The sequence below is a fragment of the Hippichthys cyanospilos genome, chromosome 3 (assembly GCF_059441005.1).
Source record: "Hippichthys cyanospilos isolate Australia breed blue-spotted pipefish chromosome 3, RoL_Hcya_1.0, whole genome shotgun sequence".
Taxonomy (NCBI): domain Eukaryota; kingdom Metazoa; phylum Chordata; class Actinopteri; order Syngnathiformes; family Syngnathidae; genus Hippichthys; species Hippichthys cyanospilos.
The window spans coordinates 22,982,673-23,010,653 of record NC_142371.1 but is presented as its reverse complement, the minus strand read 5'-3'; the positions used below and the strand labels follow the sequence as shown (position 1 = coordinate 23,010,653).

The following is a 27,981-nucleotide window of genomic DNA, read 5'->3' as shown; positions in this document are numbered from 1 at the left end:
TGTCTCATCACCATTTTTATTGGATTTAAATGCTAAACTAAACAGTCCAGAGGGAAAAAAAAAACAGCAAAACAAATTCATTGGTCAAAAAAAAAAAATTCTCATCTGCATAAGCTTATGGTTACAAGACAATCTATCAGTCATTTACACCAATGGCTCCGATTGATCTCCACCAGGAAGTGAAACGTGACCATCTCAATGTGATCAATAACAGCTGATCAATGTTTCACCTTCCAGTCAGGGATTTGAAAGTCAAAAGATTAGCATGGAAGCAAACAAGAAATGCGGCAAACATCTAGATGATAATTCGGACTCTTGAAATCAAAATGTTGGTAAACGGAGTGCACGTATGGTGTTTTTAAAAAATCTCCATTTACTGCTTGGAACATCACAACAGGTGGCGCTATAACTCCATTCTTGATAAATTCTCTTTTTTATTATTTAGCTAGCTTTAATATTGTGAAGCCAAACCTATTGTTGTAAGGCAGGAAATCCAGACAGCTAAAAGCATTTCCAAAGTCTGAAATTCTTCATTTTTTTTAAAACACAGAGGTTCTCGTGGACCGGATCATTCATCCCCGGATGACCAGGGTCCTCCCTCAACTTCCGATTCCTCAGAATGAAGCGCCACCTCGCTCGTGTGCTCCTGCTTCTTAGCAGCGCTCCCGTTGACCGCCTTTCCCCAGTCCAGCTCGCCACCAAATTCCACGTCGCGAATCCCGGACATTACTGTGGAGAGATCATCCGATCCGTAAGCGGCGTCCGCTTCCAAGGACGACGCCCAGAAGTCCCGTTCGTCTTTCACAGTAGTTTTGTGGAAGGATTCTTTCATGGTATAGATTACGGGTTTTTCAAGCGCAGTTTCACCGGAGATCTCAATGGGTTTTTCGTCCAATGTGGGGACCCCCTTGCTGTCACCTCCTTCCTCGTGAATTTGAGTCCCAAGAGATTCTTCTTGATCATTTGGACATCTGGTGTCAACATTTTCCAGAACATTCCATTTGTCTGCCGGATGAGCAGCCCAGATGTTCCTCTTGCCTTTGCTGTTGGTTGTATGGAATTCCGACAAGGAGTCCTCAACGGCAAAGATATGGGATCCCTCGGGTGCTGATTCTGCTGAGATTTCAGTGGGTTCCTCACCAAATGTGGGGACACTCTTGCTGTTACCTTCTTCCTCACAATGATAACTCACAACAGATTTCTGGCTGGTGTTCTCCAAAACGGTCCATTCATCTGCCAGAGGACCAGCAGCATCTTCTACCATACCAAAAGTATATTCTTGAAAGAGACCTTTTTGATTCTGTGATTCAAACTTTGGCATCTCCAGATTCTCTTCATCTTCTTCTCCTAAATCGGGCCCACAAAGTAACTCGCTGAAGGTTTCGCCAGCATGTGTCTCCATGGAAACATCCTCCCTTTTCTCCGGATCTTCAAACCCTTCATCAATAGTCTTGTTGTTGTCTGAAGAGTCCAATTGTGTTTGGATGAAATCCCTGAGCCCAAGTTTGTCTTGATCTTGGAGATCAGGACCTATGCAGACTGGTAAGCTTGCATCAATGGGTTCTTCTGGTTTCAACGTTATACTCTGAATTTCATCCAGGTCATCATCTGAAGAGTCCATTTGAGACTGGACAAAATATTTTTGGTCCAGCTTGTCTTCTGCTTGGACATCGGGATCCATGCAGGGTGGTACGTTCATGTTGTTGGGCTCTTTATGCTCCATGGTCATTATTTCATCATGGTCTTTCTCTTCATCATCAGGCAAGTCCAACTGAGGCTGCACCAAGTTTGGATCATGTTCCACTTGGCTTTCGGATTCCTTGCACGGCAGCAGGTACACTTTCTGCGCTTCTTCTTTCTCCATTATTTCATCGTGGACCTCCTCCACATTGTTATCCGATAAGTCCAACTGGGTTGGGAGAAAATCTTTAAGGTCTAGATTTCCTTCTATTTGAACATCAGGGTCCATGTAAGATGACGTGTCCTCTTTTTGAGCCTCTCCTTGTCCGACAGTCATCATTTCATCTTCAGCCTCCTTTTCTATTTCTTTTTTCTCCTCATCATCCATAGTGTCAGACTGAGGCATGATCAAGTTCTTGAGATCATCTTTTACTTGGACATCAGGCTCTGTGAAGGATGGGGAGTCCACTTTTTGAGCTTCTTCTTGTTCCATGGTCATTATTTCATCTTGGCTCTCATTCTCTTCCATTGTTTCCTCTGAGTCTTCATCCGGAGAGTCGGATCGGAGTGGTACCAAATCCAGATTGCTTTCACCATTGACATCAGATCCTGTGCAAAACGATGCTCCTTCTTGTTTTATAATTCCATCCAGAACCTTTTTTTCCTCCATCTCTTTTTTCTCATATGACGTGTCCAACTCCTTGAGGTCTAGATCTTCTTCTACTTTGACATCAGTATCCATGCAGGATGATAGGTTGCATTTGTCAGCCTCTTCATGGTCCATGGTCATTTTTCTATCCTGGACTTTCTCCGCATCACCCATTGTGTCGAACTGAGGTGGGAACAAGTCCCTGAGGTCCTGGTCAGATTCCAGTGGAACATCAGAGCCCATTAGGACTTCTTGTTCGATCTCATATTCTTCCACCTCTTCCTTGGCATCATCAACTGAAGAGTCCATCAGATGCTGAATGGAATCTCTAAGCACCTGGTTGCATTCCACTTGGACATCAGATTCCATGATGACTTCTTCTTTCACCTTTATCATTCCATCCTGGACCTCATCTTCCACCTTCAGCAACTCCTGAGACTGCAGAGAATCCCTAAGTTCCAGTTTGCTTTCCACTTTGACATCAGATTCTTTAACTAGCTCTTGTTCCTTCATCATCATTTCCTCTTGGACCTTGTCCTCTTCCACATCATGCAACACCTGAGGCGGCACAGAATCTCTAAGGTCCATCTTACTGTCCACTTGGACATCAGATCCTGTGGTTACCTCTTGTTCCTTCTTCATTATTCCATCCTGGACCTTCTCTTCTTCCACCTCCTTAAACCCTTGAGGCTGCAGAGAATCCCCAAGGTCCATCTTGCTGTCCACATGGACACCAGATTCCATGATCACTTCTTGTTTCTTCATCATCATTCCATCCGAAATCTTCTCTTCCTGCCACCTCTGAGGATACATTGAATCCCTGAGATCCAGCCTGTGTGTGACTGGGATGTCGGATTCTGTAATGACTTCCTGTTTCTGGGTCTCCTTTTCAACGTCTTCCTCCTTATCTTCAGGAAGTGCTGCTTGATTCTCACCGGCCACCTTTTGAGCAAAATGGTAAGCATAGCTGTCTGTGGAGAGATTCTCCAATTCCTGTTCTACAAGTTGATCCGTCTCAAGCATCACATCATCTACAGTTGGAAATAGTCCCTCATCCAAATGTTCCTCACTGTCTTGCAAGGTTTTTTTTTCCAGGTCAAAAGCTTCTTGAGAATACCCAAGGTCATATTCCACCACCTCTTCATCTACTTCCTCACAAAGATCCTCCATAGTTCCAAAGTTCTTGGCCTTGCGTTCACTCCAGCCAGGTCCACCTGCCTCTCCGGACTTCCCGTCGTGCTCAACATCACTTGACTCACTCTCGTCCATGTGTGACACTTGTGTGTTGGCGTCTGTCTCGTCACTGGCGTAGCGGATGAGTGGACGCGTGTCAGCTAGTGTGTTCTCTTGAGCATAGCTATCGCTCTCCAGCTCCGTTCGCCATGACACAGAGACATTTTGGGAGTCCTCATCTTCATCGTTTACGTCGGAATGTGGTGAACTTTCTTCATGTTGAGACAAAATCTCATCCTCTTGCTTTTTCTTTTCTTTTTGACTTGGCTCCGACCTTCTTGTCGATATGTCCTCCTCTGGTTCTGCGTATTGTCTTTCTGCTTCTGGTTTAGGTTCACTCGACTGAACATGGATCTTCTTTTCTATCACGCTGTCCCAAGTGTCCATCTCTTCTCCATCTGGATACAACATGTCCACCGCATCTGTTGCAGTCGTCCCCGAGGCGGAGTAGCTAATTTCCCGCCTGATCTCAGTCACATCCAAGGGGTTGAATTCACATTGGGAAGATGAACTGCTGCTCCTGGATTCCATGGTGGGTTCCAGTAATGCTTCTGTTCCAGAACTTGACGTTTGCTCCTGCTCATCTTCCACCTCACTTGCAAAAGAACTGAAGGTCTCCTCGGTCATTGCCAAAAGTTCTGTTTTCAATTTCTGGGCGCTTGATTGGTGTTGAGTGATCTCTTCTCTGAGGGATGGAGCTCCTGAGTCAGAAGCTGCTTTTTCCTCCACTGGAACAGAAGAATTGATGGTGTCCTCTATCAGTCCCAGAATGCCTGCTGTCAGTTCCAGGGTACTTGATTGGTCCCGACTGATCTCCGTAGTGTGCAATGGTGTTTCTGATTGAAGCTCAAAGCCAACAGTTGCATTTTTCTCCACTAGAAGACTTGGTGGCAGTGTTTGATCGCTTCCAGATACAGAATTTAACATCTGCTCTGTCATTCCCAGAAGGTCAGATTTAGGTTCCTGGGGGCTTGATTGGTACTCACTAATCTCTTTAGTGAGTGTCGGAGCTCCAAACTGCAGAGGAAAACTTTCAACTGCTTCTTCCTCTTCAGGAAAAGATGGTGGTCGTTCTTGAGTGCACCCGGCTGGGGAACTGGAGGTTTTCTCGGTAACTTCCAGAATTTCTTGTTTTGGGTTCTGCGTGCTTGATTGGCGGAGAATTATCTCAGTCTTATCTATGATCTTTGACCCTAGCCCTCCACTTTTTGGAGTTTCTGACTGAAATCGAAGACTGACAAATGCTTTATCTCCCCTTTTTTCATCATCTTCTTCCACAACTTCAACAGGATGTTCCTCATGGTCTTTCTCACAAGGAGACGTGAGAGGCTCTGCATATGTCACCTTCTCATCCACTTCTTGTACTCTGAACTCTTCCACAGCGCCATTATGCAGTATTTTGGGATAAGGACTTTCTTGTTTGGCCACCCTCACTCTTGTTTCTTCATCCTTGTAAACTTGGCTGACGGTTACGGGCTTGCTCCTCGAAGACGTCGTTGAAGTTTTCGTTGGTCTCCAGGCGGACGCAAGGGTATTAGGGCGAGCAGGTAGTTGGTAATTCCCTCGTAAAGACTTCACAGGCATGTCTGTGGGAGTAAAAAATGCAGTCAATATACTACAGAGAATGCTGCTCTCGTAAAAATGTGACCTTCTAACGACTAAAATGTAATTGCCTCACATGCTGTCTGGCTCAGCTCCATGGAGGAAAACCATCGTTAAAAGCCGCCTCCTCCGTGGAGCCCCCATGCTAATGGACAGTATTGATCGCCATTTCCTTTCTTACTGGAAAGCCAAGAGGCCATGTGCTGCTTTGTGCTTCATCCTCTGCTCCTTCTTGGATTACAACCAACCCCCACATCACCCCCCCCCCCCCCCCTCCAATTTTAATAAAATCATTATAAATGGAGCTCAAAGTGAAGGGCTATTAGTTAAACTGATATAATGTTAGCAACTGTTTTGCATCAGAGGCCTCAAGATTAGTGATTTAATTGTGAAAGTAGGCTTTCGTAGAGCACTTAAATTAATTAAAAATACCAAATAATGGCACGTTTGACGCCACACTAAAATACAACCATGTGACTCGGCCTAACTAATCTGTTGTAATGTTGCTTTTCAATATTAATCTTCGGGAAAACACCATCTACCGCTAGTCATGAAGCCAATAACATCCTGGCATTTGTACCTTTCAGTGTCATGTTTCTGGACTTATTCAGAGGTCCCACATCATCTCGTCGCAGGCTCTCACTGTCCAGCAGCGCTCTGCAAAGACGGCAGAATAAAAAGATGCTCAGCTCGGACACAAGGCACTCTGCCAGAATGGAGGATGCGAACAAGAGTGTGCAGTCATTGCAGTTATGGTAATTGAAGGAAAGGCCCCTGCTATTGATGACACACACACAAACACACACAATGCCCACAGATATTATTAGCACGTCATTCACCGCTAATTCACAAGGTAGCTACTATTGCAGGGATTCCCAATGTCTAAAAGGGTACACATAACTGTCAAATTTTAAATATATACACTATATAAATATACTGTATTTTTTTTCCTTTTTTTTCATTCGAAATTTAGGGGGTTTTTTTGGTTGTTTTTATGTTTAAAATATACAAACTCACCAGCTGTACAATGTTAAATTGATATACAAGTGATTTTGTGGTTCCTTCTGATACCTGTCCTATTCGTTTGCATCCACTTTGATATCTATTTTGTCTCAGCAAGACAGCAAAGTTAATTACTGCACATCCCATTTTAAAAACGGGATTATTGCATGCTTTCTTACTTAAAAATGCATTACTTTTTTTGGAAGGCTCGAACAGATTAATGGCATCACAATTTATTTCAATAGAGAAAGATCATTTCACATCAAGTCCCCATCATATACTGAAGTACAAATTTTCATTGTGTTTTTCCCAGATTGGTCGCGAATAATGTTGCAGTTGTCCGAGAATCCCATAGCTCATAAATGTGTGAGCAGAGTAGGTCAATACAAGTAGTGGAGGGAGGGTTGCTGACAAATTTAGGGAGGGGGGCGGGGCGCACTTAGGTGCCCCTCAATGGACTGAGGTCAGCGGCTCCAGCAGGACCACTGAGGCTGCTGCTTCAAGGACGTGACCTTTGAAAGCCTTAACAGCTGCAGCCCCGAATGCCGTTTGGCTGGAGAAGATCCAGTTTGAATGGGAGCGACTCGATCACGCTTGATCACACGCTCGGCCTTGATTCATGTGTCATTTCTATTGCGGGGGACAAGACAAACGGCCGCTGGCTTGCAGACGAAAAAAAGAGACCCTACTGCTAAAAATGAGCCACTTGATTTATTGCATCGCTGATGAAAGACCCTCAAGTTGATTTTTGGCAAGAAAAGTGCTTGGTCATCCGATACATATGGTAGAAGTCAAAAATCCTTTTTAACATTAACAAAACAAAAAGCACTATAAATCAACTTTTATTTACAATTGTTAATTAAATTTTAAACCATTTATACAGGTTACAGCTTAGTCTAAAACTGAAAAAAATGATCAAGTGCATCAAAGTGCCTAAAACTAAAAAAAAAAAAAGAAGAAGAACTAAAAAGAAGAACAAAAAAAAATACTTCTCATGTCCCATTATTAAAAAGCATGAAATAAGATTTGCTGAGACCTTCAACAACTACATGAAAGCCTCAGGTACCCCCTGAGGTGACTTACAAGCACCCCCATTTGAGAACTTCTGCTATTTGAGAACTTCTGCGCCAGACTTTTTTTTTTTCTACCTGTAGGTGACCACCTCCAGGCCCAGCGACATCTTCTGCTGGAGCAGGCCTCGGTTCTCTCGCACTAGAAGCTCAAGCTGCTGAGCCAGATGCTGCTTCTCTTTCTCCAGGTTCTCCCAGTGCTCCTGTAAACAAGACACAAATCCATAAGGTTGGATGGATAAGGTTTCAGTGATTAGAGATGAGGAGATGACTCCTGCTGGTCACTTGTCAGACATTCAGGAGGCAGCCCGTATTATTCGATTGTTCTTTGGGCTTCCTGAAGAGGAAGACGACAGCTGGGAATGACTCACAAATGCTTACAATAGAATGGACACTCTGCCCACTTCTTAGACAGGAAGTACAAACATAGCAGCTGATCATATGTGGGTCCATTGATACAGTACTTAAACGTAGTCAGTTGAAAGAAAATGAGCATAACAATAAATATTTTGAATTTTATTGAGATTACTGATGATGGTCAGTTTTGTGCTTTTGTTACCTGTAGGCTATAATTAGCAATGTTGTAAGAGGTGGAGTGACGCAACCTAATGCACAGGTCAAACTCAAGGCCGGGGGGGGGTCAGATCCAGACCGTCACATCATTTTATGTGGCCCGCATAATGCTCATTTTTACTTTAAGATTCTAACTAAAATACCAAAGTCTGAATTTTAGGGTCCACCAAAATGGTCTCCACAAAAAAAAGTAAAACCTGGGACTTGGTCCCCACTATGTAGCCAAAAGGGCACGCGCGCACACACACACACGGTTTATTTTTCAACCATAGGGACATTCCATTAACAACCCATCACATAAAATGACATAGTCCTAGCCCAAACAACCAAAATTGAATTCAAATCCGAACTCTAAAAAACAAGATTTGACCCGCAAAATGGTCCCCACAGGGCAAGAGTTTCCACAAAAAAAAAAAAAAAAAACAGGTCTTGGTCCTCACCTTGTGGCAAAATGCAAGGGCACTGACTTAACATGATGCATTGCATTTACCAGTCACTAATTCAGGGGTGTCAAAAATGCAGCCCGTGGGTCAATTCTGGCCCACAAATGGGTTTACTCCGGCCCACGAGATGATTTTGTCTTGTGAAATATAAAAAATGAGCTGATTTTTTTTATTGTTGTTTTAAAGTGATATAAATGTATACCATGATTTCCTTAGTGTACGGTAACAACTGTAAGCCATGATTCTGCAAGTTTCAGCAATTCCAATTTAATGTTTTTTTATGTCACGATAAGATCATTTGGGTTTCTTTTCAAACTAAGAGCAACTTAATTGGAACATGAAGTTAATTTTTGTTACTGTCTATCTTCTGGTGTTGCTGAATAAAATGAGACTTGAGATACAACTACAAATGTAGCTCAAAGTTGAGTAAATCAAACAAATCCCCCAGCACTTGTCATTTTTCCTCTAGTTAAGTGGTACCTGGCTGAAAAAAAACAACATTTCACAGGGTACATCATTGAAAAAAGGGGCTGAAAATGTGTCTAACAAAAGCAATAAAACAGCCACAGTCATGAAAATCGATGTTTAAAACAAATTTCTCCTTGTCAATATTAAAATGTTTGCGAATGTTTGATATCATAATGTATTACTGCATATTAATTGACAAATGAAGTGACTCACTAATTTGCAGTATTTTTTTTCATTTACAGAAGAATTTGCACCTGTGAGTATTATGTCTGTCTACATGCGTTGATGCACCTTTTGTGTTCGAGCATTTGTAGCTAAAAGGATTGAAAAGTTCCAACGATTGCTTTTTGTTAGCCCATCTATGGCATTGTGTGTTAGCATAGTGGAAATTGTGTGGTTTTAAATATACAATACTTATAAAAAATTTTAAATGCTTCATTTTTGTTACATTAGACCCCTTTGTATTCAAATTTTATGTCTGTACTGTACATATAATGGACACTTTATTAGGTACAACAAACCTTGACCTTTTAATATAAGAACATGTTCTTCACCTGAAGTGTGTTTATATGCTGCCTGTGTTCTTCCCTCTGCTCCTCCACCGTCTCCTCCAGTTGCCTTCGAACATCCCCTTCAGAGACCCTTTCTCTCTCCAGTTCCCTCAGCTGGGCCTGGTACTGATTCTTGTGGCGCTCCGTCTGTCCCAAATGGGCGGCGGTCTCTCTCAAGCTGCCCTCCAGTTGTTCTAGCTGTGCCTGGTAGGCTTCCGCTGTTTCCTGCCAGGCCCTGGAGGCCTGCTGGCCGAGCTCCTGCTCAAGCTGAAGGAGATCCGGCATCGGGGTTGTGCGTGATGGTACAGGACGGCTCAGCGCGGTCTCCAATTGGGCCACGTCCGCCTCATGGTTCCTAATGAGATGCTCCATTTCCTCCTCCAGCTGGCGGATTCTCTCCTTGAGCCACCTGTGAGCCCCGTGCTCCTCCTCCAGCTCCTTCCTGCTCACCTCCATCATCTCCTTGACCTCTGCTTGGGCCCTGGCCTCCTTCTGCCAGTGACGTTCTAACATCTGGATCTCCTCACTCAATTTGCAGACCTCCATCTGGGCGAAAACCCGCTCCCTCCAGACCTCATCTAACGCCGCTCGGGTATGATGGAGATCTTCCTTCAAGCTCCTCTCTCTCATGGAGGTGCCATGATGGCCGTGCCGCAGATTTTGGATCTCTTGGGCCAACTGCGTGTTCTCCTCCTCCAGGAGCTTGACCCGGCCCAGGTAGCTCTGCAGGCGTCTGTTGAGGTCCAGCATCTGGTGCTTCTCGTGGTCCATGTGGCGGGAGTAGGCAGGGATGTGCGGCTCCATTGCAAGAGTGGACCTGACAAGTGAGGCTGCTGTGAGGCCGCGGGAGCTCTTGAAGGAGGACGAGGAGGAGGGCGCCTGTGTGTGGAGGGAGGAGACTGGAGGATGAAAGGGAGGAGTGGACAGAGGGGCTTTAGTTGGGGAGGGGGGTCGAGGCGGTGAAGTCATCTCTCGTGTTAACTCTTTCACTGCTATGGCTGTGAAGAGCTTCTTACGGGGCAATTCCAGGAACTTCAACTTCTTCGATTAGAACGTCTCAGTATTTTGGCCAAGTCTTTGATATTTGCATCAAAGTCATTTTATAGCAAAGGAAAAACATTGAAAGAGGACACCAGGGAGCTGAAATTTCATCCAAATGGTGACATCATATCAAGGTTTGAAATGGATTCCAGAAAAGTGTCATCCCTTGACTAAAATACTGCTAGTTGAATTTTGAAGAATTTGTTCAATAAATAGACAAAATACTGCATTAGGGTGTATGTATCCTTGTGTTTAGTCCAATCGTTTGATCTTTACATCAATGGCATTTCACATCAAGGGGAATTCTTTATAAGAAGACATTAGGGAGCTGAAATTTCACCCAGATGGAGACATGTCAAAGTTCAACATGGCATGACCACTTTATTTCCTTGGCTAAATACAGCAAAAATTATGTTGAAGAAAATCACCCCAAAATGGTCAAATACTGCACAAGTGTTATACACACAAACACACAAAGTTAGAGAGACAACTGTGAGAAGAGACAACTGTGCGAGAGAGGGAGAAGTCACATTGCGGTTTTATTTATTCTTCACATTATTACAGATTACAACATGTAAGTTTTATCAACTTGGCAGATCTTGACAATAAAACAACACACAAAATGTGCACTGGATGAAGTTTTTGGAAGATCTTGACTGCATCACTCAAAATCACCTTCTCCAATCACAATTTTGTTTCTTCTGTCCACATTTCCTGCTTGATGCCACCCACCAAATATTTCCTCTTTGTTGCTTGCCTACCTCCCGCATCCTTCAAATCTAAAAATGTTTGCATGATATTCGGCACCAATTTTGTATTCTCACACGTTACACGTTGTGAAAGAGGCGGAAAGCAGAAGTGGAGGTGACAGCCTCCACAGCAAACATGACCACTCAAGTTCTCCTTATTTTTTTCTTCTTTTAGTGAACATCCAGTCAGTACAACCATGGCGCAGGAGGCGGATGTCAACTACGCTTCAGTGGTCTTCAAAAGTGACAAGCCATCACATTCAAGAGGTAACTTAACGCTAACCTTGTTGACCATTGAGAGCTAACGCTAACTGTTTTCTGTCTGGCAGCTCAGAAACTCATTAACTCATTCAGTGCCAAATAGTATTTACCTGTTCATTTATTTCACTATATATGTAGGACAGAAAATCATATTTATGGTTGAGATTAAAATTCCAATGAATAAAACAACAGGAAATAAAACAGGTCTTGATTCACTAACATCATAGCGCCCTCTTTTACTCTAAGTACCTGGGATGGAAGGTTTGGGGAAAAAACGTAAAAATACGTCTTTGGCATTGAATGAGTAATTAGTCGTTTTGCCATTTTTACACATTCACTGTGAAATATAAAACTCGCTTATTTACCATTCATGAGAATCTTTATATTCAAATTTACTAAGAAGTATGAATAATATTGACATTTCTTGCCAAATAGTATTTACCTGTTCATTTATTTCACTATATATGTAGGACAGAAAATCATATTTATGGTTGAGATTAAAATTCCAATGAATAAAACAACAGGAAATAAAACAGGTCTTGATTCACTAACATCATAGCACCCTCCTTTACTCTAAGTACCTGGGATGGAAGGTTTGGGGAAAAAAACGTAAAAATACGTCTTTGGCATTGAATGAGTTATTAGTTGTTTTGTTACACACAGTATTTTGCCATTTTTACACATTCACTGTGAAATATAAAACTCGCTTATTTACCATTCATGAGAATCTTTATATTCAAATTTACTAAGAAGTATGAATAATATTGACATTTCTTTTAAAGGCATTCAAACAAATGCATACACATTAAAAATATGTTTGGTTAATAAACTTGACTTTGTGCAGAGTGTATGTCTAAGAATTATCTGTCAACACGTTGCTGTATAAATTGAAGCTGTTACATATAGTCAAAGTTATTGCACTCATATCAAAGCAAAAAAAAAAACAAACCATGTTTCAAAAAACTAACAAAGCTAATGCACTTTGGTTGTGTCTCAAGCTAAAACAGAAGAAAAAACATTGTACGGTGAGGTCAGAGTGGAAAAGAGTGAGTGCCCGGGTGAGTAAAATGAAGTATGTCCTAGAAAATGTTCTGCATTTCTGCAAAATGATGTGATGTATGCAGAGCAGCAGTCCAACGGACAGCGGCAAAGCAAAGAGGAGGACTCGGCCAGGCCGTTGGCGCACGGACGTCGTCGTCACTGTCAACATTTGACCTTGTGTTCTGTACTTTTATGCTTCACTTTGCTGCTCTCCGTCGCGGCCATCTTAATGTACCGTGAGTTCATCAGCACATTTCTGGCATCACATGACAGAATATAATCTTGTCAAGCTGTCTAGCGTGCAGTACCTATCAAAAGTTTGGAAACACCTGTTCGTTTGGTATTTCTTCTTTACTTAAAAATGTCCTGAAGTGTAGATACTAAATACTTAAGTCATCACTGCTTGAGTAAATTATTTGGTAAACCAATCAAGGTTAATTAAAAAAAAAAAAACTGTTTTGATTACACTATCAAAACAGGTGGGTTAAAAATGACTTAATTCTGGGTTGAAAGACAATGAAAAACTGAACCCAATTAATGGGTGGTTTTGTGCCTAACACTCCCCAAAAATGAGTCGTTTTATTGTGAGACGATCTAAAAATAATTTTATTATTCAAAACAAGAATTTTAACAAATTGATCACAATATTGAGTTTGTCCTTATTCGACCCGTAAATGAGTTAATTTTTAATCAATGATTTATGTGGCGAAGGTAATTGATTGGGCTTGTGGTTCTCAAACGATGGTACGAGTACCCCTGGGGTACGTGAAGGCTTTTCTGGGGGTCTGAGATTTCAATGTGGTTTCTGCAGGTGGAAGCAAATCTAATCAATGTGTTTTAACGCTGTGACAGGAACGGTACGTTTTCTTTTCAAATTAAGAGCCAATTGATTGGAACATGTATTTTGCAAAATGTTGTATTCCATCGTTTTATGTGGATGCACAATTTTTTAACAGACTGGTCTGGAAAAAAAAGAAAAAACAGATCATGTCAGACGATCCACCTTCTGGGGTTCTTGAATAAAATTACACAAAAAGATAACAGTTTAAATGTAGTTCAACAGTTTATTAAATCAGATATGGAAGGCACATTACTCTGTTGGGTCTTTTTTTTTTAATCCAAAAATGTTTTGCACTTGCTAGAAGTACAACAGGAAATGGACCCTAAAATTCAAACCCCACTTCATTTTTAGCCGGTAATCTTCGTGTAATTGTGACCTGACCTGTCCATTTCATTTCAGAGAGCAAAGTTTCACACTTGGAGTCGGAAAATAAGATTTTGGCATCAGACAGACAGAACCTGAGCGATCAACTCAGGAACTTGACGAAGGAGGCTGAAAATGCGCAAGCCGGATTGAATGTCAGTCGGGCCCAGTGGACCTTTGACAACTACTGTCCTAGGAGAAGAGACAGTAAGTTAGTCACGTGAAGGCCAAACAATAATGACTATGGATTTGTTGGAATCATATTTCTGCAAATGGGCTGTAAGAAATTACAAATGATGGAAATTCCTTCGATTTTTTTATGATATCATAAAAGAATCAATGGGTGAAAAAAAACACTGGGAAGCTGAAATTTCCAGCAGATAATTAAAACGTAAAATTTCAAAATGCAACGATTATGACACTTCTATGTGATTGCAGCTGGAGGTGCGAGATTTTGTGTACAAAAATAAGCATTGTCCAAATTTTGGACCGTATAAAACCATTATAATTACAATTTTTGAGATGCAATTTTAAAGGCTTTATGACAGTGATTTGCCTGCAATTTTTGCAACATTCTGTTGAGCGGCGGTCAAACTATGTCAGCAAACAAAAAATTCTTAGTTGACTTGTGTTTCACCTGACAATAGGTGGTAGTTAAGGTAGTTAATGGCTTTGTTTTAGTGTCATCATCACTTCACAGAGAGCATAGCTTTTTATTTTTTTTTTGTGGGTGTTTGTAACCTACATATGTATGGATAGAACTGTACTTTAATACCTAGGGTAATCACTTTGATTACCTAAGGTAATCAGTTACTTTAGTACTTACCCAGAGTAAATGATCATTTCAGTCAGTATTTTTAAAAAGTGTATTTTTGCTGCTTAATTCATATTCCACAAGGATAATATAACAATGTCAAGAAAAACATTTGATTGAGACAACGAATTTAAAACTTTCCCTTGAGTGATTCTTACCACGAAATGATTTGAGTTGATTTCAGGTCCAAATCGGACACGGCAGTGCAGTTCCTGTGAAAGTGGTTGGGAATACTTCAAGTCCCGTTGCTATCTCATCAACAATGCCGAAGTAGGCAACTTGAAAAATTGGGAAATGGCCCGTAAAGAATGCAATGGAAAAAATTCCCAACTTGCTATTCTGGAAAACGACGAAGACAAGGTATGACATATGCAATGCCTTTTTATTGCTGTTCAAACTTCAGCACAATATTGTAAATATGGCTAATATGTCATTCACAGCGTTACATTCAAGACAACAGCTGGGGAAGCAACGAGACCTTAGGCTATTGGCTGGGCCTAAAAGTGAAGGCTGGACGATGGAAATGGCTCGACGGCAGCGACCTGACCTCCGAGCAAAGGTCAGCCAAATTACTCCCGCTTTTTACTGTCGTATCTGTATGTGTATGTATGTATGTGTGTATGTATATGTTTTCCACCCTCAGCTCCTGGATGGCGAAGAGTACAGCACGCTATGGCGACTGCGCCATTTCTGTGACAAACCTCGGACTGAAGGCGGTGGAATGCACAAGAAAGCAACGGTGGATCTGCATGAAGAAGGCATTAGAGCTTTAAGAAATGCAAACCTGGACATGCTAAAATGCTCGGAAACAATACATAGCTTTTGCTGTTTCATTTCAAGTATCATTAATTCTGCTTCAGTTTACACAAAATAAAGTCTGCTCTGTTACTGTATTCATTGTGAACAATTAATCTATCAATGGAACATCCGATAGTTTGATTTTGCTTCTATTTTCTGTTCTCTAAATTGTGCCTTTCTGTACTAATAAGATCAAATCACATTTGAAGACTAAATAGGCATGCAAGAGTACACAGATGTACATCGGTATTCTGTACCTAGCCCGGTAAATCAGTGTAATTATGCCCCCTATTGGCCAGAAACTCCAAAGAACTTCATTGACTTGATTGGAATTCTTACTCAGATGCAAGATTCCGGAAACACGGGTAGCATGCCTTAATTGCCGGATAGTGCCGATAAAAATAATTCCCAAATAAGCAGATTGTTATGCCAATCCTCAGCCACGTGCTGCAGGTCAGGTTTGATTTTTCTTCCCGTACCTGAACGCCTCGTAGATTTTTCCCTTACCTACTGCGCCTGCGCGAGTTGGCTCCCGGAAACATGCTAGTTCTGACGCGAAAGCGTAAATTTAAGGTTAAACGTAATTTGTACGCGATGACGGCAAGTGATCACATTAATTCAACACCGTGAGGTCATCGTATGCTAGCCGCCACCAAGAAGGTTGTTAAAAGTTGCGCAGTTTTCGAGGCTACCTGAATTTCCTGGAGGCGACATGAATTTCCCGAACTTTACGTATGTTTTGTCCTGCCTACTGCGCACGCGCGGGTTGGGCTCCCGGAAGAAGCATGTTTGTTTTGACCCGGTAAACGTCGATAGAAGCGGTGAAGAAATTTGACTTTACCCGGGCAGCGATGGACATAACATTCTTGACAATAATTTTACATTGATGCCAGTATGTCGCCATGTTACGTGCGCCTCCGTAAAGTTACCTGCGGTCCACGTGAAAGAAATTAACAGTGCGTTTTCGCGGCTAGCTTGAATCAAGTTTTGTTGAGAATGGACAACATAGCGTTGGAGCTGGACGCGATCAAATTCGCCCAAACTGCTGTCACTTACGACCAAAATGGAAAATACAACGAGGCCATATTTTATTATAAGGTGAGTACGTAGAACCGAATGTCAGCCGCTTCCTCGTCCCCATCGCTTGTTTATGACTGGAAGTCAATCATCTCCGTGACTTTTTGGTTCCAGGAGGCCGCCCAGGCACTCATCTACGCCGGCATGGCGGGCTCCAAGCTGGACGGCATCCAGGACAAAGTCAACGAGTACCTGGATCGAGTACAGACCCTCCACAATGCGTGTAAGTCCAAAAGAGGTATAAACAAACAGCACTACAAGCTCATTGTGGACAACTCTTGTTTGAGTGCATTTATACAGACAATTATGGGGTGAAATGCCTTAAAAAATATATATGTTTCATGTAAGATTCTTCTACAATTACATTTTCAGTAATGTTTTAAAGCAGGCCATTTGTCAACGTTCGTGGAAGTTGTCAGACTTACTCACAAGGAAGTGGTTGCTCAGTGGAAGTCTATGACTTTTTTTTTCCATGACTGTCCTCGCACGCTATGCATTTGTGTGAGAGCGCATGAGTGTCTCAGAAACTGGGTGGGTTACATATTTTTTATAGCGGCTTTTCCTGCTAGTAGTTATGACGAGAAGGATGTTTCTCGAAATGAAAGCATCATATTGGCTAGAAATGTACTATTTAAGTTCGTCACCATTAAATTAAAAAAAATATTTATGAGCAATTGAAATCTTGTTTTATCCCACGACCATTTGGAATGTTTGAAAACAAATGTAAAAGTGTGCAACGTGCCATTTTTCTGTGTTTTACACTTACTAAAATGTCCACCTTTTCTTACCCAGTGAGTGTAGCAGAGGCACAGAAGAGCGACCCGCTTAAGTCCCGTCATCAGGTGGACATGGAGCGCGCCCACTTCCTGGTCACGCAGGCTTTTGAGGAGGACGCCAAGGGGAATGACGATGAAGCCGTGGAGCTCTACACTCAGGCGGTGGAACTGTGCATCAAGACAGTCAGTACAGTGGAATCTTCTTCTAACGTATCTTTTTACATGTCTTTGTTTTACTACATCTGGTGCATCATGTTTTTCTGGATAGGTTTATTCAATTTCTTCTCATCGTCAACATGTTCTTTGACATATCAAGCTGCATGCTCTTGTGTTGTAGCTGTTGTCTTTTGAGTTCTTCTCATGTTCTACATTTTTTTTCTAGATGTTCTTCAGATGTTCCTCATTATCGCCATGTCCTTTCTGTGTCTGTTATATTCTGCTTATCTTTGTTCTGCATGTGTCCATCATGTTATTCTACATCATTCTAATCTCCAGGATGTGATATTCTTGTTCTTCTACATATGCTCCTCACGTTCTCCTACATGTCGCCACCAATGTTCCTTATTTTCTCCTACACATGTCCCTTAAGTTTGATGTGTATTTCATTTATTCTTCTACATACATTTGTCATTTTGTTCTTCATGTGATTGTTTTTTCTACATCTCCCTCATGTTTCTGCATTTCTTAATCATGTCGTTCCTCTTGTAACACAAGAGTTCCTCTAATAACACAATGCTAGGTTCTTTGTAGTTGTTCCTCATGTTCTAGCGTGTCCCTCAAGTTGTCCCAAAATGTTTTTTCGTCTTCTCTTTGTATCTTGTCTGCCCATTCTCTTCACCCATCTTCTTATGTTCTCCTCCATTGGTCCTCACGGTCGTTTTTTTCATGCGTTGACAGTCCAATGAGACGTCTGACCAGACTATGCAGACCAAGCTGAAGCAGTTGGCCCATCAGGCTTTAGACAGGTTCGTTTTAATACAGTAATTCCCAATGTTTGAGAACAATAGGCACTAAGTCTAAAGTCTTGTGGTGTCCTTCAGGGCTGAAGGCCTCAAACAATCGCAATCCAAGCCCAGTACGTCACAGACTCAGGACAAGGCGGGACCATCAGGGGTAAAGCCCAGCCCTTCGGGACCCGTCCGCCAGTTTTTCCCGCTTGGTCCTGACTTTTCCCTCAACGACCGCTCACCTCAACCCATGAGGGCCGTCCAGTCCAGTGAGCCGCATGGTCAGCGGTACTCGTCAGATGAGATTGAGGTCCTCAGGTCAGTGCAGTCCTTTTGTCACTTATCATTGTTCTCCACATGTTCTTTTATGTTCCTTGCATGTTCATCTACATGTGTTTATCAAGTTCTTGTTGGTGTCTTCATTCTCCAACCGGTTTTTGGATCATTTCTCTCCGCCCCTCACCTGATCCCGACGCCTTTGCAGAAGCACGTCGACAATCAACGGCATCGCCTACGTTCCCTTCATGAGTGTGGACCTCAAGGAGCGCTTCGCCTTTCCTGTGCCTTTTTCGTAAGTCAAGTCTTTAACAGGGTCCAGAGCCACCATCTGTTCGGTGTTTACATGTTTTCCTTTATCCTCCGCACCAGGGACAAATCGGGCACCTTGGCTCTGTCACCCAAGCAGAAAGTTATCTTCTCCCGCTGGGTCCGACCTGACGAGATCTGCACCAATCCCACCATGATCATGTCCGTGTCCAGCTTCAGCATCAAGCAGGTATGCGATGACGACGCTTCCCCACTCCATGTTTGCTTTCGGCTTAACGCGAGCGGTTTGATGTGCAGACGGTGGTGTCTGACTGTTCTTTCGTGGCCTCGCTTGCCATCAGCGCTGCTTACGAGAGACGCTACAATAAGAAGCTCATCACCAGGTTGGTTGTATTATTTCTTTTTTAAGTCGACGTTAGGTTTCGTCTGGTAGTGGATACACAAACAGAAGGTTTCAAACTACTGTTCCAGTTTTTTCTTTTTTTTTTTTCCAGCTACCTCTTAGTAGGAAGCATGTTTTCACCATGATGAACATCTACTTTTACATTAAAAAAAAAAAAAATGCCCGGACTGAAAAAGGAGCAAGGAAGTAGCAACTTACCATAAAAAAATCACAACCAGACATGCTTTGCTGCTGCTGTGTTTCAGCATCATCTATCCCCAGAATCGACGAGGAGAACCCGAGTACAACCCGTGCGGGAAGTACATGGTCAAACTGCACATCAACGGGGTTCCCAGGAAGGTAACGTCATCACGCAGAAAAGATGAAGACGGAATCGGAAACGGTGGCGTTGCCTCGCTTCACGCAGGTGATCATCGATGACCTCCTGCCGGTGGACCGCGGCGGCGAGCTGCTGTGCTCGTACTCCAGCAACCGAAACGAGCTGTGGGTTTCGCTCATTGAGAAGGCCTACATGAAGGTGATGGGAGGCTACGACTTCCCTGGATCCAACTCGGTAAGCGGCGTTACGCTTTCCGCGTGCTTCACTTACCTTCTCCATGTAGTTCTGATGTTCTGTATGTTTTTTTCACCCCAGAACATTGATCTCCACGCGCTCACCGGTTGGATCCCCGAACGCATCGCCATGCACTCGGACAATCAGTCGTTCAGCAAGGATGACACGTTCCGCATGCTCTTCCAAAGGTGACCTCACTTTGACGACCTTAGGCATATAAATAAATGAACTAGTACTCGATAGTACTTATTCACCGAATATTCAGTATTGTTTAAAAATAGTAAATTATAGATTGAATAGATTTGTGCTCAGTTGATTTTTTTGTTTTTACGAAAGAGCATTTTAAAGATATAGTGTGATATTTTTGCTTTTGACAGCTTAAGTACTAAAACAATCATACTGTAGATAATTAAGTACTAAAATAATAATGTTTTTTTTAGATAATTCAGTACTAAAATTATCCATCACTTTAAGCAATTAAGCTCCAAAATAAAATGAATTACCTCAGTGCCTAATTGCCGAAAGTAATTAGTACTTAATCACCTGAAGTAATCAATTGCTTAAGTGCAACAACAGCTACTGTGCAAAAGTCAGAGTTGTTTTAACTGAGGTGTTAGTGAATGAGTTAAGCTCAAATGATAACTATACATTCATCTCATGTTTTATTTTTTTTAACAAGTCAGTGTCTTGTCACTGGTGATTAATTATTAAAGCAGGCCTGCCTTCAACATGCGTGTTGAATTATCTTCAAAGAGGTGACTTGTTGAGTCAGTCTGCAAATTGGCAATCATAGTGTCCTTTTTAGTCGTCCCTTCCAAAGACAAAAAAAAAAAAAAAGCTCCATTGGCCCCAGCGTCCTCCATCTTTCTTTGTGATCTTGTCATTTTTGTCACCATTTGGTGTCTTTCACAGGTTCCATAGGGGCGACGTCCTCATCACCACAGCAACCGGCGTGATGACGGACGAGGAAGGGGAACGGTGGGGCTTGGTGCCAACTCACGCTTATGCAGTCCTCGACATCAGGGAATACAAGGTCAGCCTCGGAAAAGCCGCATCAGCGCCAAAGTCCTCCTTCTGACCCGCCTACTACCTCTTTTAGAACATGCGCTTCCTTCAGCTGAAGAACCCCTGGAGCCATTTGCGATGGAAGGGGCGCTACAGCGAGCGGGATGAGAAGAACTGGACTCCCGAGCTTCTCAAATACCTCAACTTTGACCCCAAGACAGCGCAGAAGTTTGATAATGGTACTGTTTAATAGCTTGAGCGTAAATCGCAGTCCCACTCGGGATGCATTTCCGCTTATTTTTCCAATAATTTCAATATTATCCTGTGGAATTATTTACAGCATAACTACCAACCAAATAAGCAGAAAAACTCTAGGCACGCTTGCAGTAAAAAAAAAAAAAAAAAGTTGAATTTTTTCCCTTCCATAATATTGGGGTAAAAGAGGGTCTGGAAAAAAAGCCTAAAAATTGCCTTTTTTTCCAGGTGTCTTTTGGATCGCCTGGGAGGACTTGTGTCAATACTATGATGTCATTTACCTGAGCTGGAACCCCGCCCTTTTCAAAGAATCCACCTGCATCCACAGGTTTGTGTATACACACAAACAAAACAACTTTTTCTAGTTCAAGACAAACACCAGCTTGAAATATGTCTTGTGTTTTTGTGTGTGCGTCATGCAGCAGCTGGGATGGAAAACAAGGGCCGGTCAAGGATGTCTACAGTTTAGCAAACAACCCGCAGTACAAGCTGGAGGTGCAGTGTCCAGCAGGGGGCGCCGCGGTGTGGGTGCTGCTTTCCAGACATATCACTGACAAGGTCGGACAGAAACAAAACACAAAGACCTTTCTCACATCACGAGAATAAAACTGCTTCAAGATGTATTTATATTTTTTGTGACACAGGAGGACTTTGCACAGAACCGAGAGTTCATCACGCTAGTTGTTTACAAGACTGACGGCAAGAAGGTTTATTATCCAGGTCTGACATTGTTATCTTTCTAAGTGTGGCAAAACATGTGACACACATGCACTTTTGAAAAAACTCTTCAAATGCAGCTTTGTATCATCATGACATCATATATAATAACCAAAACATTAGTCGACGCAGTTGTGCGTTTTTAATTATCTGTCCAAGGCAAAAATAAAGTATTTTTGCTCATGATGCATTACATTTTTCACTTATCAATTTGCCATTATTAAATCCCAAGAATATATGTGCATGAATATAAGATACTGTAAGTACTTATGATTGAATATCTGGGAAACTAATTTGTGACCCTAATATTTCAATAAATCTGTAATCTGGGATTGAATGTCTGGAAAACTTATTAGAAACCCTCCTTTACCCTAATATTTGGAAATTTGGAAAATATCTATCTGTAAATTAGTCCCTGGGAAGACTTTTCACTATCATACTGCCATTGAAAATAATCCCAGGATTGTGACATACAGTATTGTGCATAAATATAAAAAATTCAATTTAACTCTTTCTACAGCAGCCCTTTTTAGACCCTCATTTACCCTAACATTTATTTACTGGCTTACTAAATAAATATATTTGTAACAAAGGATTGAATGTCTGGAAAACTAATTTAACACCCTCCTTTACCCTAATATTTTGGGGAGGGTTCTGTAAATCAGTACCTGAGATTGAATGTCTGGACTGAAAATCCGAAATGCGATTCTCGTCCCCGTGCAGCCGAGCCGCCCCCCTACATTGACGGCATCCGGATCAACAGCCCGCACTACCTGACCAAGATCCGTCTGACCAGCGCCGGGTCGCACACCTTCACGCTTGTAGTGTCGCAGTACGAGAAGCAGAACACCATCAACTACACGCTGAGGGTAAGGAGACCGCACGTGTTCTCACGCTCATTGCTGTTGAAAAATCGTGTAAATTCTGATGGAAAAATGAAGCCTCATGAAGCACTTTTTTGCTCCTCTAGATCATTTTTTTCTGTGGAATGTTTTTAACCAAGTACCCCCTTAACCAGTGCAAAAAAAAAACAAACAAAAATGTTAAACTTGCCATCAGTTTCTGATTTATTAAACTTTAGACCCTTTCAAACTTCAGTTGGATTAGTCCACAAAAAATAATGACATTAAAGTGTCCTCTTGTGACTCATAGAAGAAATCTGTTATCAAAAAGAAATCACTTTAATAAAATAAAATGATTAATAAATATTTTTTCACAAAAAATAATATAAAGTGTCAGACCTGTTGTCAAAAAGAAAAATAATTGTAAATATTCGTCCACAGAAAAAATATTAAACACAAAGTGTCCTGTTTTGGGGTTACAGTAAAGCTCTGTTCAGAAAAATAAATGATTAACTTAATAGTAAATATTTGTCCACAAAAAATAATAAACAAAGTGTCAGACTTGTTCTCCAAAAGAAATAATTATAAATAAATATTTGTGCACTGAAAAAATATTCAACAAAAAGCATCCAGTTTTGGTTTGACAGTCGAGATCTCGTCACAAAAATGGCAACTATTAATAAATGTCACCCCCCCCCCCCAAAAAAAAAAAACATTAAGTGTCATATCTGTTCTAAAAATAAATAAATAAGTATAAACAAATGTTTGCCCGCCGAAAAAGATTAAACTTTTGGGATCATAGTAGAGATGTGTTCACAGAAACTTGACAGGTAACGAGAGGTGGCACGTGACAAGTCGGGTCCAACCATTCTATAATCTGGGTTTTTAAAATACTGAAATTGAATAAGCGACTGAAGATACAATTTGTTTGATGAACTTATATTACAATTTTCAAAGGATTTTTGTATGTTTATTTAAAATCTCACATACCCCCTGAAGTTCCTTCAGGTACCCCCATTTGAGAACCACCGCTCTAGATGACGAAACAGCGTCATCTAGTGGCGATGTGGAAGTTGAATACATTTCAATCGCATTAGCTTTTCTCTTGAAAGGAAACCGCACCATCTAGTGGTGGAAAAATAATCTCACAAGTGCTTCATGAGGCTTCACGTTCCCGTCACTATGCATAATGAGGAAAGAAGACTCGTCGGTTGGACGGGTTCTATGGGAATCAGAAACACAGTTGACTCAACTAAGAATGCGTCTAGAAGAGGGAGGATTCGTGGAAGCCAGATTTTTTTTCGGTGTGTCAGACAGAGCAAGATTTGAAAACGCTCAAATTCTCCTCGGCCAATGGCATTTGTTGTGCTCCAGAACTTCTCTTTGATTCCTGTTGTTTTTGTGCAATTCGGCGTGACTTACATTAGTTTCACAAACACGAATTCGGGCAGCCATCCCTGCCAGATGCCATAACGTCTCGTGAGAATCGTGACCCAAATCATCCGTCTTCTCATGATATTGCTGCAGAAGAAAGGCGCACACATTTAAGGGAGGCAAATTATGTTTTTTTTCACAGCTTAATAAACAGCCGCGCTAAAGGCAAGTCCGGCTTTTGTTACCCGGACGACCAGGGATGGAGCTAGGGTGTCGCCGCAAGGCGAGCGGCTTGGCCTGCCCGAGTGGAGCCCGCCCACAGTGTAGGAAAGGAAACTTCCCTCCTTCATACCGTGTCAGAAACCAGAAGGTGGATCAAAAGAATGATGGATTGAAAAAAGTGGCCACTCAAATGTACGGTCGCTTAAGGGGTGTTGCTATGCTAGCATGCAAGGCTAGTTGCCAGCCAGAAATGAAACGGGATGTGTATTTTGACCGTCTTTCTGCAGGTTTACTCCGGTTGCAAATTCAGCTTCTCCAAGATCCCCAACCCCTTCACGCACACCAAACGGGTATGCTAACAAACGTGATGAAGACCCCTGTGCGTGTGCGTGTGTGTGTGTGTGTGTGCGTGATTGTGTGTTTTGTTTTGGGTGTTTTTCCTGTTTCCAAGAGTATCTTTGGGTTTCCTTTCTGGTGTGTTTATGTATTTTTGTGTGCATGTATGTATGTATGTGTGCTTGTTGTTTTTCTTCTCTGTGTTTGTGTTTGGTTCCTTTATGCTTGTTTGCTTCTGTGTGTGTCTTTTTGTGCATGCTTCTGTCTTTTTGGTTTCCGTTTTTGCACTTGTGTGTTTGTTGTTGTATTTTGGTGTGTTTTATGCTTTTGTGTTTGTTGTTTTTAGTATGTTTTTTTTTTCCAGTTTCCTTTTGTGTCTTGTTTAGTTCATGCTTTTGCTTCTGTTTTTGTGTATTTTTTGTGCATGTATTTGTGCTTTTGCCTTTTTTGTTTGTGTGTTTTTTGTGTGGATCATTTTGTGTTGAGTATGTTTGCATGTGTTTTTGTCTTTCTGAGTTGTTTTTGTGCATGCTTAAGTATTTTTGGTTATATGTTGGTGTGTTATTTTTTTCTGGGTGTTTGTTGTTTTTAGTCAGTTTTTTTTCCAGTTTCCATTTGTGTCTTGTCTAATTATGCTTCTGTTTGTGTTTTGTTTATTTTGTATGCATGTATTTGTGCCTTTGTCTGCGTGTGTTTGTGTACGTTTGTGTTTTTTGTCTTTTAGTGTGTTTTTCTGTGGGTTGTTTTGTATGCTTTCATGTGTCTTTGACTTTCTGAGTTGTTTTTGTGCGTTTGTTTTTAGGCATTTTATGTATTTTGCCTGTTTTTCTATCCTTTTTCAATATTGTATTTCAATGTATTTGATTTTTTTTTGCCCTTTTTGATTCTTTTTTCTTGCATTTACTTTTGTAATTGTTTATATCCGTGTGTGTTTTTTTTTGTGTGTGTGACTCTTTGCCGCGATGCCCAGATCAACGGTCAGTGGAAGGGCGCGAGCGCCGGCGGCTGCGGCAACTATAAGGAAACGTACAAGAACAATCCCACCTACCAGCTGCAGTTGGAGCGGGCCGGTCCATTGCTCATAGAACTGCGAGGTTCCAGGTCAGTCTACATTTCATTCTCAAATCAAGGCAGAATCCCGGAACCCGAGTCGGTGCGCAAAATTGCACAATCATCCTCTAACATTGGGACCTTTTCTTCCCGTTACGCAGCCGACGTCCAAATGATCCGCTCAATTTTCGTCTTTTTCACGCCGCTTTCTTGCACATTTACATAAGCGCTCTCATGCCTTTGTTTAGTGTGCTTTACGATGTCACAAAGGAGCTGTTTACACAACGCCGTCATCTACTTAAAGAGCTTTTTCAGTTTTCTGCCTAACATAGATGGATGAACAAAGATACCGTTCAATCCCAAAAAACATTTTTTTTTAAGTCATTCAATCGCAGGTACTTATGAATATATTTTGCATTATTTTGTCAATCTGCATGAGTTGCTGCACCGTTGGTCTTCAGCTATCTTGCTCGAAAGGTTAAAGCACCACAGTATGGTTGCAATACATTCCCTGTTGGTAGAATTTTGCATCATGCGTTAGTTAGCATTAAGCTAGCAAATGTTCCTAAATGTACTTCCTAAATTAAAACGCTATCTCAATTACCTCATGTATTTGATTCATTGGTGCGCAGTTTATAAGCCATTAAACCTTTCAGCAATGAATTATATTACACGAAATGGATTTCTCGTTCTAAAATTGATAAATGATGTAATCTGGTTCAAAGTATTAAAAAAATATATTGATGTTGAAGTGTTGAAGTGTTGAGACTAGATAGAGATCCATTTTACCCAAATTGAAAGCCTGAATTCAGTACGTGACAAAGGAAATTCAATTTCATTGTTTAATGTGTGCAGGGGCACAATCAGCATCACTAAAAACAAATTACGTAAGAAATGCAGCAGACAGCTAAAAAGCAGGACAAATCAAGGTTGTCAGAGGACAGATGTCCGCCGCTAATGCAATTCAACTGGCCAGACACTCATTCACGGCCTTTTGTGCAACGTGTGAAATGGTGCGTCTTTTGCCCATTTGACCTCCTAAAATTAACAGTAAACATCCTTGTCAATGAAAAACAGAAGCTGACAGTGATGTAACGTCCCGCTCGGGACATCGCGTCTTCACGCGTCCCATTGTCAACCCGATGTGACGTCTCCTTCGTGTGCACTCAGGCAATACAGCGTCGGCTTCGAGATGGTCACCGTGTCGGCCGCAAACGACGCCGCCGCCGCGGCCAAGAGGAGCAGCGGAGATTACAGGTAGGATGCGCTTCAAGGGGGTGCGCACTTTTGCTAACTAGCATCTCCGGTGGAGTTGTGGGGGTTCAAGTCAAGATGGCGAATTGAGGTTTCAAGGCAGGGTTAAGGAGTAAAAAGACCTGATTAGGGTTTCAAAATAAAAATTAAAAACTTGATTAGGGTTTCAAGATAAGATTGCATTGTGGAACTCCAGTCCTCGAGGGCCGGTATCCTGCATGTTTTCTAACCTTCTCTCTCAAACATAGCTGATTCAAATTATTAGGATAGTTTTCAAGCTCCCACGGAGTAATCATTTGAATCAAATTTGTTGAGGAGAGAAAACCGGAAGACACGGTGTCAAACTCCATACCTCGAGGGCCGGTATCCTGCATGTTTTCTAACCTTCTTTCTCAAACATACCTGATTCAAATGATTAGGATCATTTTCAAGCTCCTACAGAGCCTACTAAGGAGCTAATCCTTTGAATCGAGTGTGTTGATGAGAGAAAATCGGAAAACACGGCGTCAAACTCCAGTCCTCGAGGGCCGGTATCCTGCATGTTTTCCAACCTCTCTCAAGCACACCTGATTCAAATGATTAGTATTTTTTTTTTTTAAGCTCCCACTGAGCTTACTCATGAGATGTGTTGGGGAGAGGGATTTGGAAAACATGGCGTCGAACTCCAGTCCTCAAGGGCCGGTATTCCGTATGTTTTCTAACCTTGTCTGTTAAACACACCTGATTCAAGCTCCCACGGAGCTTTCTAAGGAGCTAATAATTTAAATTAGGGGTGTTGAGATAAAACCGGAAAACATGCAGGATACCGGCCCTCGAGGACTGCACTTCGCCACCTGGGCTTCAAGACAGTGTTAGCTTTTCATGTTAGGTTTTCAATATAGGGCAGTGCTTCTCAATTGTGTTTTACCAAGCCCCCATAGAAAAGAAAAAAACTTTTGGAACTGCGTTTAGGTTTTCAAGGAAATGTTTTATTTTGAAATTTGAGATGGGGCAGGCATTTCAAGCCTGGGTTAACATTTCAAATCAGGGTTAAGGGTTTCTTTGTTTTTCCATCCGATCTCATGGTGTGCGTGCGTTTGGTCCCGGCAGATGCGGCTTCTGCTACATGGAGTGCGAGCAGGTCCCGGCGGGCGTGTACAACGTGGTGCCCACCACCTTCCTGCCCAAACAGGAAGGCCCCTTCTTCCTGGACTTCGCCAGCACCGGCCCCATCAAAGTGGCCCAGCTGCAGTGACGGAAAGCCAATCGCCGCAAAATAGACTTCGAATGTCAGCCAATCGTTTATTCGCCATCATAGTTTTTGGTAAATGCCAAGTGCTCACGTCCCGGATTTTCTTTCGTTATGTTGTTATGATCTATTATGAAGACACAATAAATCAACGTATGAAGTATATGGAAATTTGTCACACACAAGCTGCAATTCATTATGAATTTCATTTAAGGAC

General features: G+C 41.9%; 3 protein-coding genes and 1 long non-coding RNA gene across 11 annotated transcripts; 2 read left to right on the top strand and 2 right to left on the bottom strand.

Annotated features, from left to right (window-relative positions):
- On the bottom strand, positions 1-17,535 carry nes (nestin). Of its 6 annotated transcripts, none has more exons than XM_088409475.1 (4): positions 17,045-17,535; positions 7,315-7,439; positions 5,745-5,821; positions 1-5,148 (listed from the first exon to the last, which is right to left on the bottom strand). In XM_088409475.1, the coding sequence occupies exons 1-4, from the start codon at positions 17,093-17,095 to the stop codon at positions 569-571; spliced, it is 4,833 nt and encodes a 1,610-aa protein (XP_088265601.1). In that variant the 5' UTR covers positions 17,096-17,535; the 3' UTR covers positions 1-568. The 6 variants fall into 6 exon arrangements, 2 of the variants coding, with proteins under 2 accessions (XP_088265601.1, XP_088265600.1); XM_088409474.1 differs by lacking the exon at positions 17,045-17,535 and adding an exon at positions 9,275-10,090; XR_015864979.1 differs by lacking the exons at positions 1-5,148; positions 5,745-5,821; positions 7,315-7,439 and adding exons at positions 10,881-13,759; positions 14,540-14,720.
- Positions 11,173-15,173, top strand: LOC148426368 (C-type lectin domain family 12 member B). The gene is made up of 7 exons (XM_088409477.1): positions 11,173-11,328; positions 12,321-12,380; positions 12,447-12,599; positions 13,604-13,774; positions 14,566-14,741; positions 14,822-14,940; positions 15,025-15,173. The coding sequence occupies exons 1-7, from the start codon at positions 11,259-11,261 to the stop codon at positions 15,152-15,154; spliced, it is 879 nt and encodes a 292-aa protein (XP_088265603.1). The 5' UTR covers positions 11,173-11,258; the 3' UTR covers positions 15,155-15,173.
- On the top strand, positions 15,702-27,927 carry capn7 (calpain 7). Of its 2 annotated transcripts, none has more exons than XR_015864982.1 (21): positions 15,702-16,277; positions 16,371-16,479; positions 17,049-17,215; positions 17,930-17,997; positions 18,073-18,297; positions 18,464-18,550; positions 18,628-18,754; positions 18,823-18,908; positions 19,174-19,267; positions 19,335-19,481; positions 19,563-19,669; positions 20,394-20,514; positions 20,581-20,725; positions 20,970-21,069; positions 21,164-21,299; positions 21,386-21,461; positions 22,182-22,327; positions 24,184-24,246; positions 25,203-25,677; positions 26,453-26,539; positions 27,626-27,685. XR_015864982.1 is itself a non-coding variant. In XM_088409476.1 (21 exons), the coding sequence occupies exons 1-21, from the start codon at positions 16,176-16,178 to the stop codon at positions 27,768-27,770; spliced, it is 2,469 nt and encodes an 822-aa protein (XP_088265602.1). In that variant the 5' UTR covers positions 15,705-16,175; the 3' UTR covers positions 27,771-27,927. The 2 variants fall into 2 exon arrangements, 1 of the variants encoding a protein (XP_088265602.1); XM_088409476.1 differs by having other exon boundaries at positions 15,705-16,277; positions 25,203-25,333; positions 27,626-27,927.
- Positions 17,543-25,533, bottom strand: LOC148426366 (uncharacterized). 2 transcript variants are annotated; one of them, XR_015864983.1, is made up of 5 exons: positions 25,281-25,533; positions 23,723-23,821; positions 19,518-19,688; positions 19,127-19,435; positions 17,543-18,951 (listed from the first exon to the last, which is right to left on the bottom strand). It is a non-coding gene; the product is annotated as an uncharacterized LOC148426366 (long non-coding RNA). The 2 variants fall into 2 exon arrangements; XR_015864984.1 differs by having other exon boundaries at positions 17,543-18,868.
- Positions 27,928-27,981: the final 54 nt, after the last annotated feature.